General features: G+C 31.1%; 1 protein-coding gene across 1 annotated transcript; it reads right to left on the bottom strand.

Annotated features, from left to right (window-relative positions):
• Positions 1 to 5,575: 5,575 nt before the first annotated feature.
• On the bottom strand, positions 5,576 to 8,389 carry LOC143624119 (MYB-like transcription factor EOBI). The gene is made up of 3 exons (XM_077094853.1): positions 8,198 to 8,389; positions 7,978 to 8,107; positions 5,576 to 5,995 (listed from the first exon to the last, which is right to left on the bottom strand). The coding sequence occupies exons 1-3, from the start codon at positions 8,334 to 8,336 to the stop codon at positions 5,695 to 5,697; spliced, it is 570 nt and encodes a 189-aa protein (XP_076950968.1). The 5' UTR covers positions 8,337 to 8,389; the 3' UTR covers positions 5,576 to 5,694.
• Positions 8,390 to 9,645: the final 1,256 nt, after the last annotated feature.

The following is a 9,645-nucleotide window of genomic DNA, read 5'->3' as shown; positions in this document are numbered from 1 at the left end:
CTTGACGAAGGGGCATAACGAATCACTGTTAATTTGTTATTCCTCCGTTAACGAATTAGGGGTTAGGTCAAAATGTCAAAAACATTCTATAACATCCTTAACCTCGTACGCTATTTTCCGGCGCCGTCATGGCAAGAAAACCGGGATCTCGCCGGAAAAGCGAGATCTCACTCGTTTTCCACCGTTTTTCGTCCCGTTTGATCCAGATCTGAGTTAGGGTGACCCCTAAGCTCATCTTTTGATCGATTTATACCCAATTCCATCCGGATCTCGTGACTTTAATGGTTTAGGATGCCGGTTCGTTATTTGACGACTAGATCTAGCGGGTTTGGATCCATACAATATCATATTATCATTACCTCGGGTCGGGAATCGATTCTTCTCCTTGGTTTCGGTTAGAGAAAGAGAGAGATGAGAGAGATCTTAAGAGTGTGTTTTTGATGGTGTATGGAAAGGGTGGAAAATGGATAGATTATGGGTAAATTAAGGTTTATATATCATGGGTCATGGGCTTAAGTCCATGGTCTTTCTCCCTTCCTTATTAACCCAAGTCCATCTCCCATACTAATTAACCCAACAAAAACCCGACTCATAATAACTCATATTTTATTTTATTACCCGAAACGAGAAAACGAGATGTTACAAGCGACACTTAAAATAAGACTAGTTTATATTAAACGATTCAGGTCACATTTTCATTTGTGTTATGTCACTAGAAGGTATGTAATAATCACAACTTAGATTAACAATTGTGTGATAACTAATTATATATAGTCACACTGTTCAAAATTATTTGTTACTAAAATACATAAAAACTCACATTAATTTAATAATAGTGTGACAACAAGTGTGTTAGGGTCATGTAACTATGTAATATATGTCACTAAATGGAAATGCTACAAGAAATTTTCAAACTTAGTGTGATTAAAGGATACACAACAGTGACACTTAAAATAAGACTAGTTTATATTAAACATTTTAGGTCACATTTTCATTTGTGTTATGTCACTAGAAGGTATGTAATAGTCATAGCTTTGATTAACAACTTGGTTTCTAATTGAGATCAAATATCAACCAATATTCACACTGAACATAGTGTAATGTTACCAATTTCAAGCAAAACGTCACATTGAAAAAAAATTCATGTGACCAATTGTTGATATATTGCCACTAGCCAAAAAAACATGTGTCACTGAAAATGGTTTATATTGACTTATTTGATAAAATTGAAACAAAAATCACTGGTCTATAGTGACATATCTACTCTACGGTGACTGATTTTTATATGCTACAGTGACGATTTTTTGTGTGTCACCAAACATCTACAATGGCGTGACCTTTGGTGACAAAATTAGTGAAAAAAAAATCGCCAGTAACTATCTACAGTGACAATTTTTGTGTGTCACCGAAGCCCGATTTTATACTAGTGATGAGTTTGTTGTGGTTAGGTTGCGTTAAAAGTGGAATCAAGCGAACTTGCTAAGCACAAGAAAACTTGTGTAAAGAATCAACACGTGTTTATCCATTTTGTTTTTAAAACATTTTATTTCCTAGTCCCAAAGCCTATGGACTTTTTGAGCATAGTTCAGTGGGTTGTGCATAGTAATATTTTAGCCCATAGGACCAAAAACTTGGTTTTTAGCAGGATTGATTTTGTTATTCAAAAGAGAGTTGCGGCACAATTTGTTGCTCGTTTACCTGCAAGTCTATCATAATCGTTTATAATGAAATGATCTCTACTAAAAAACCAAATTACTTGAATAACATGAATATGAAATATGAAATCATCATATCCATAAGTATTATGAAAAAAATGTTACCAGTGTCAAATTAGTTCTGCCATTTAAAACACGTGATATAAAAAAATATGAAAGACAGTAACAAACTAACAACCCACAATAAACTTTCCAATTTTCGTATAACTTCACAAAAGCAATAATTCTTGTAAACGGAGTCTCATAAAATAATAAAATTTATGTAGTAATGTATACTTTAGTATACAAAAATATACACAGTAGCATTTACATAAATAATTTTTTTGCTTCGATTTATTGCCTCTGTCTTTTTCGCCTTAATCTTCATCATCTGGAAATATACAATGTCATTCAAATATTGAGAAATACACAACGAAACCTTTTTTATCATGTCATAGTGTAACAAGCTAGTAGTTTCTGCCATGATGCTAAAACTTGACTAAATGCAACACCCTGAAAAAGTAATTGATTTTGATGGAGGGGTGAGGACTCGGGTTTCCCTTCTAAGTCCACATTTGTTATATTGGGAGTGAAGCTCATTTGAGGCGGTGCTCTGGCAACGTCCACCGTGGAGATAACTTGGTCGACAATGACTCTTGTCACTATGCAACCATAAGATTCCATAATCTTATAATCATTTTGTTTTACTACACAATAAATCGATATTCAATTTCAGATGATTTTGTTAATGTATAGTACACCTTAGGTGACTGAAACTTTTCAAATGAAATTTTTTAAAAGAACTCCTGACATTTTATAATATTGGTTATTTAGCTTATATTTGCTACTTGTATCCATCTAAATGATAAGAACTCAGAATTAAATAATCTAGTTAAGGTCATAGATGCACTCCTAAAAGCACCAAAAGTATCCGAAATCCCCATGCTTTTTTATTGTTAAAAATTTATTACAAATCATTTTTTATTTTGAGCCCCAATACTCTTCCCTTTACAAATTTGGTTCCCTATGTTTTTGATCTTTTACATTTCAGTCTAAATTTGCGACTTAATATGCTGCCTCACATGTGTGTGTTTCAAAGTTTCCACGTCTATCTTTTTTTCCTATTTAACGGCCATGTAGAAACGCATTGGTTAAATGTTTTAGTCTCTTTTATGTTTTATGTTTTAGTCAAATTAGTGATTATTATGTCACAGTCTCTTTTACGCACTGGTTAACGACTAGAAACGAATAAGTAAGTCGACTTAAGATCGGAAATGGGAAAAAACGAGACTAAACTAGTGATTATTCTCATAGAAAGGAAGCTAAAATCTAACTATAATATTAAAAGAATACCTATTTTTAACATGACATTTAACTAAACATTCCACATATGCTGTTAATTGTACAAATTTCCAATTTAACACTCCATTTCATTATCTATTTTGGTTTAATTAAAATTGTTCCATTTTTACAGTTTTGAACCAGAATGATAAAATGAAAAATATGTTGTTGGAGAAAATCGAACTCAACTCACTACCTTACGTTTAAAATGTTTGTGGTTACCAACTCAAATAGGATGTATTGATGCTAACATTCACTTTTCCTTAATAAATATAGATTCACATCCTTCCATTTTAATTTATTTTAAAATACAAATTACAAATTATTCTTACTACTTTATGTATTTTAGAAAATATAATGTGTTATTAATGCTTTAACTAACTGACAATATCATTTCAGTTTCTTTAATCCCATTGAATTGTCCATGTCTATCGCGTTTCTATATTCAGTTCGATTTAACCAAGTCGAAATTGTAAGTATGAATAACATTATGTTCTGTTTTTTGTGTTCGTTTATTTTTTGGAATTAAAGACCTTGTATACTGATTTAAAACTCATTCTAACATTCATCCTTCCTCTTTCAGTCTATATTTTCAATTTCTTCCTCCATGTTCACCCGTCAAATAACAAGGTACTCATTCTCATGTTATTAATTTGGAGCATCAGTTTGATTTTGGTATTTTGCGCTGTTTATTGATGAACACGTAATCTTTATGTTGTGTAAAAATTATTTTAATTCCACCGTCATGCGATATTAACAACTTCCATTTTCAACCTCCAGATATCAAGGTACTTACTATCATGTTAATATATATTTTTATAACTATTTAGTTTGGATGTTAAAACTAATGTTAACTTATTATTTTTCTAATTTCTTTGTTTTTGAATTTATCATCTTGTATATATGTTTCTATTTCAATGTTTGAGAAACAAAACTTTTTGGATATTGCATAGTTTTTGGGGTTTATAGTGACTCTTTATTAGCTAAAGATTACTTAATAGATGTTGAATGTTTTAATTAATATGTTGTTTTGTTTGATGGTTTTAAGTATTATAGATGTTTGAAGATATAATTTACTTAATTTATCTTTATATGTTGTTTTGTTTTAATAAAAACAACAATATTAGAGCTCTAGTTTTAATTTCAAACAATGCAATTATATTACACATGATATAATACTCATTATCTAATACATTTTAATTTATAGAATTATAATGTTTATTATGTAATAATTGAATAGAATAAACGACTATAAAAGACGTTATAAAGGTTAACTTATCTTTTTGATCAAGAGAAATAGCATCAATGCATGTGAAGACCTTCCTTAAACGGTTAGAAAAAGTTAGGCTTACGTCCCCTTCAACACTCACGGACTCGTGTATTGGTTTTGATGAATATAGAAAGCAAAGATTGAACTCTCCCTAAATAGAAATCTAAGATGTTCCATATCTTTCCACGTGTAGCTCTCCTAGTGGTTACGTTTGGTAGGTGTTTTCAATTTGTCGTTTTTCAAAACTAGATGCCAACCCAGAATTAGCCTTAATAAATTTTGCCATTAATATAGATGAAAATAATGTTCCAGTATATGACTAATCTCATTCTCAACTAACACTCTAATTAATAATACCAAATTAAACTAATGACTAGTTAACCAAAATAGCAATTATTTTGGAGTTTACATAAGTTAACATAATAAAAAACGGTTAATTTAATGATTATGTTATTTTCAAGAGATTTTATTTTCACCAATCAAATCAAATGGATTAGGTGACATCATACGTGGTATATTTGGTATGAATTGTAATTTGGATTGTTATACGTGTTTGATAAAGAACAGGCGTCATCGTTTATGGCGTAAACAATTCACCCTCTCACATTTTATTATGGATAAAAATATCCTTTTTCGGTTAAGTTGGTAGCCTTCTCATGATTTCATTAAGAGACTATTGATTTCATTAATAGACTATCTCTGAATCATTCAGAGATAGGGTGTATTTGGTTTCACTAAAAATACGTCTTTTAATGTTATGGAACTTCTTAATAGTTAAGTTTCATATACATATTAAATGATACAAAGACAACATTTTAATCAACCAGACATCCCCTACGATTTCTATGAGAGGATTTGTCCTTAGGGTCATGGACAAATCTTGGTGAGCACCACACTACTAATTATAACTCGTATTGCTAAATACCGTTTATAAGAAAATGTCTTTTGAGTAATTCTATGGACTAATATTTATAAAGGTTTTTCTATAATAACCAATATATATATATTACTAATATAACGTGACAATGCTGTGAACAAAAAATTGTTTATAGCAATATTATATTGCCACACGAAATATCAAACGTATAAATTAGAAACAGTAAAATAAAAACAACTCTACGATATTTGCCACGCGTATATTAATCCAACGTTTTATTGTAAAAGATGTGTGAGGGGTTTAAGTAGCTATGAGATAGTGATACATGAGTCCAAACATAATGGAATATAGATAGTACTAAGGTTCTAGTGGGACTACATATAAACATCGACACAAATCAAACAAGGGTTTTAATATGTCTAAAGGATTCGTTTGTTGCTGAAAGCTCTTCGTTTTGCAATGCTATATATTTAACCTATAAGACTCATGCATGTACGCAATAAACAAAATGATTAGTCACTGTTTAATAACTGCATAGACCATAAATCCTCCATACTCCACACATTCTCATTAGTTTCGGTTGGATATGGACCTGAAAAACTCTGAAAATTATCATAGGGTGGAGAGTACGTTTCCATTGGATTTATGACATTGCATGTTTGCGTTGAGCTCGTAGTGGCTTGATCGGCATGGCCTGATGATTTCCCATTAAAGTTTTCTGCATGTTTGATGTGCTTTTGAATCCTTGTCCTCCAATAATTTTTTATTTCATTATCTGTTCTTCCACGAAGATGTTTTGCTATTTTTGACCATCTACAAAGATATTTTGAAGTTTAGAGTTAAATGGTTGAAAAGAAATAGAATAAGCTCTAAAATTCGAAACTTATATTATGTATATAAAACTTTCACAATATTTTCTTAGGGTTAAATTGGTTTATTTACTAGCTTAAATATATACTCTCTCCGTCCCTTTATAAGTGTCCATGTTTGACATTTTTGGTCTTTCTTGTTTAACTTTGACCGACAATATTTTTGTTTGTGTTATATAATACATGATGTAGAATATATGAATGGATTGGATTTTAAATGTATTTTACATTGATATAATTTTCATCAAGTATTATATGACACGAGCAAAAATATTTACAGTTAATGTTGCAAAAGAAATACTTGAAAAGTCAAACTTTGACACTTATAATGGGACGGAGGGAGTATTATTGTTGAAAAAAATTGAGATATTATGGTCCACAAGAGATCATGGGTATATATGGGAGGAAGTTTTTAGGATGTTCAAGTTTTTAAGAAAAAACTCATATTTAATTAAAAGCCTTGTTTGGTTCAAAAAGATTGAAGTTTTTAGGTTAGAAGAAAAAGCTTTAAGTTTAAAGCTTCCACTAGTAGCGTTTAAAAAGAAATACAAGCTTTTAGTATTTTAATTTACTTAAAATAACCTTTCAAAATAAATACATTTATTATTATTGTTTTTAGTTATTTTTATTTTAGTAATTTTATACATTTTATTAAAAGCTCCAGGTACACTGCCAAAAATCTAAATATATCTAAAAATAGCAACCAGATTCAAGTCACCGGCCAACAGCTTACAGTTACAACTAGCAGCTAGTTTTGGCAAACATACCCCATGTAAAATTCATATAAGACGAAACATACATCATGCAAATTAAAAAGTAATCATGTGTACTATGTTTCAAATTCATGAAATGATTACTTTTTCCATAAGTAGTGTATATTTATAGGAGACTTGATCAACTCGCATTTCATTCATAAATGTAGAAACACCCCCATCAATCAAGTTGAAAAGAAGAAGCTTTCAAAGTTTTTAGTTTTAAAAATTAGCGGCTCGAGTTTGGAATCCAATATTTGACCTGTCGATGGTCCAGAGATTCATTCGACAAGAGCATCGATGCGTGCATGATTAAGGATGAAAAATTCTACATGTTCTTTTAGATAAGTAAAAGAAATTATGCATATGGTTTTTGAAAAGGAAAAAAAAAACTACAAATGTTTTCAAGAAAACATATATAAAAAGAAACTTGTGAAGAAATCCCTTATATTATCTTCTTTGCTCTAAGATTGGTAAATTATAAATCTTAAAATCAGAGAGTACATATTAAGTTGGGTGTTTTCTTTACGTAATATTCTTTAATCGAACATTTGGGACCATTAAGGAAGTCACCACACACTTGATTTTTCTTCAAAACTTTAAACATGCTCTGATGCTCTTAACTATAAGCCAACTAATTTTCCTACAAAAAATCATGTATTTTATTCATGATGTGATTAAAATAAAGTTATCATTATGAACTCTAAACATAACGGACCACCACATTGTCTTGATCAGCCAAAAACAATATGGAATCTCTCAATTTTGAGAAAGCACTTAATGTGGGAACCCGCTTTCGTGACTCGATAAAATGAAACTTAAACACGTGATGGATTGAAAAGGAATACTTTTAAAATCGGAAAGTCTCTTACTTGTCGATTTGATCTTTCTTGGTGATGCTGATACTTAAAGCGCGTATTATGCCCTTAATTAGACTATTATTTAACTAAAATCTTTCCTAAGTCCACTAATTAGTATACATAATTAAACGCAATATAGTTTCAAAGCATGATGAGTTATGTAATTAGTTATGCGCACAATTTATCAACTTTAATATTAGCCACTATATTGCATCATTTTGGTTGGCATTTCGGTCGCTTTTACCCATTTGTGTAGTAGTGAATATATTGAGATAAAAACAAAGATGTAATTAAAATAAGTGAATTATACAAACCTGTTTCCCCATTTAGCATGAAGCTCCATGATCAAGAGTTGTTCTTCCGGTGTGATATTGCCCCTTCTTACATCGGGTCGGAGATAGTTCAACCACCTAAGCCGGCAACTTTTTCCAGTTCTTTTTAGCCCTAGTTTATCACGTATTTAATCCATAATTAGGGATTTAGTAAAACATTAAAAAAATAAAAACAAAACCATGCATTAAAAGTTATAATTACCTGCAGATCTAGCAAGAGTGTTCCAAACACCTTCACCATGATTGGTGATGTAGTTTATAAGAATCAAGTCTTCTTCCATTGTCCATGGCCCTTTCCGAACCTGGACATCATGCGAAGAACTGCTCGGGCTTTTCTTCATTTAGACGCTAACTATTTTGGTTTCTGTTATGCTCAAAGTGTAAACGAGAGAGAGAGAGAGAGAGAGAGAGAGAGAGATAATATGGGCTAGAAAGGTAGAGGGAGAGTGAGATTTATGAAGAAAGATAATGAAGATGGTGTGGGTTTTATAGGGGAAGCCTAAGATAACACTTAACATGCTAATTAAGGTTTTTAGTTGAGTTAATCAACCTTTTGAATTTTTAGGCCTAACTTGCGTCATATTAACCTTAATTAATTAATTAACTAATGTTAAAGTGATATAGGATATTAAAGACAGTACATGGCATGCATGCATGCATGCTGGATCGATCGGACCCCTACACATGCAATTCTGAAATTCTATGTAAACTTATATTTATTTTTGGAAGACAGATCATGAACATACATATTTGATAAAGCAATTAAAGTACTTTTTTTTTTCGTTTACTAATGTAACTTGTAAAATAAGCGTAAAGTTTGATTCAAGGGATACATAAATTACATATAAAATAAAGCGTGCACCCAAACATATATTTTTGGAGGATTATTTTCAAACTACTATATATGATATGATAACTAGCAGAATTCATCTGGATTCTTAGATCATCGTTTGATCAATCTCTCCATTTTTTTAACAACCACACACCCGTCAGCTACTCCAAAGAAATCTACTCACATACCGAGTTTTATTTTCTGGGTTTCAATCCCAAATACAAGAGCTATTACCATCCAACTAAGGCTAGAAGGACATTTTATTTCCTAAGATTGTTGTTATCTTATTAACTAAATGAATATTCGTGATTATAACTAAATGACTCCACTAAGGTTTGTTTATGTTTTTTTTATGAATTTTGGCAGAATATATGATATCCTTCATAAATATATGTATGGATACAAGATCCTAAGAGAGACATAGAAGAGACGCGACATACTTGTTGTCCGCTTATAACCTGCCCCTCTATTGTAATTGAATCATTTTATCTGAAATCAAAAACTCGTAATCACAAAGTGTTTCTTAATGCTTATGCTCTTTAATAAAAACCGCATCTTCTCTACAAGTTCTAATAAGACGTTCTATGCTATTGAATGACTGAAGCTATAAATTTCCATATTTTAGCTATCGGGTTCATAAACTAATTTAAAGCTCCAAAAATTGGAAGAGTAGACTGATGAGTTTACTCAACTACTATGAACCTCCATTTGTTGATTCTCTCCCGCTTCCCCTTTTAGTTCGTTAGTGAGAGATTAGGTCAAAATCCTTGAGTTTGTTTAAAATCACCACGGGTCGATATATCTTGGAGTATAAGAGA

Source organism: Bidens hawaiensis, unplaced genomic scaffold (genome assembly GCF_021521415.1).
Source record: "Bidens hawaiensis isolate Kalapana, Puna unplaced genomic scaffold, B.hawaiensis_p1.1 tig00003654_1, whole genome shotgun sequence".
Taxonomy (NCBI): Eukaryota; Viridiplantae; Streptophyta; class Magnoliopsida; order Asterales; family Asteraceae; genus Bidens; species Bidens hawaiensis.
The sequence above is the reverse complement of the archived record's forward strand: the minus strand, read 5'-3'. Positions and strand labels throughout refer to the sequence as shown.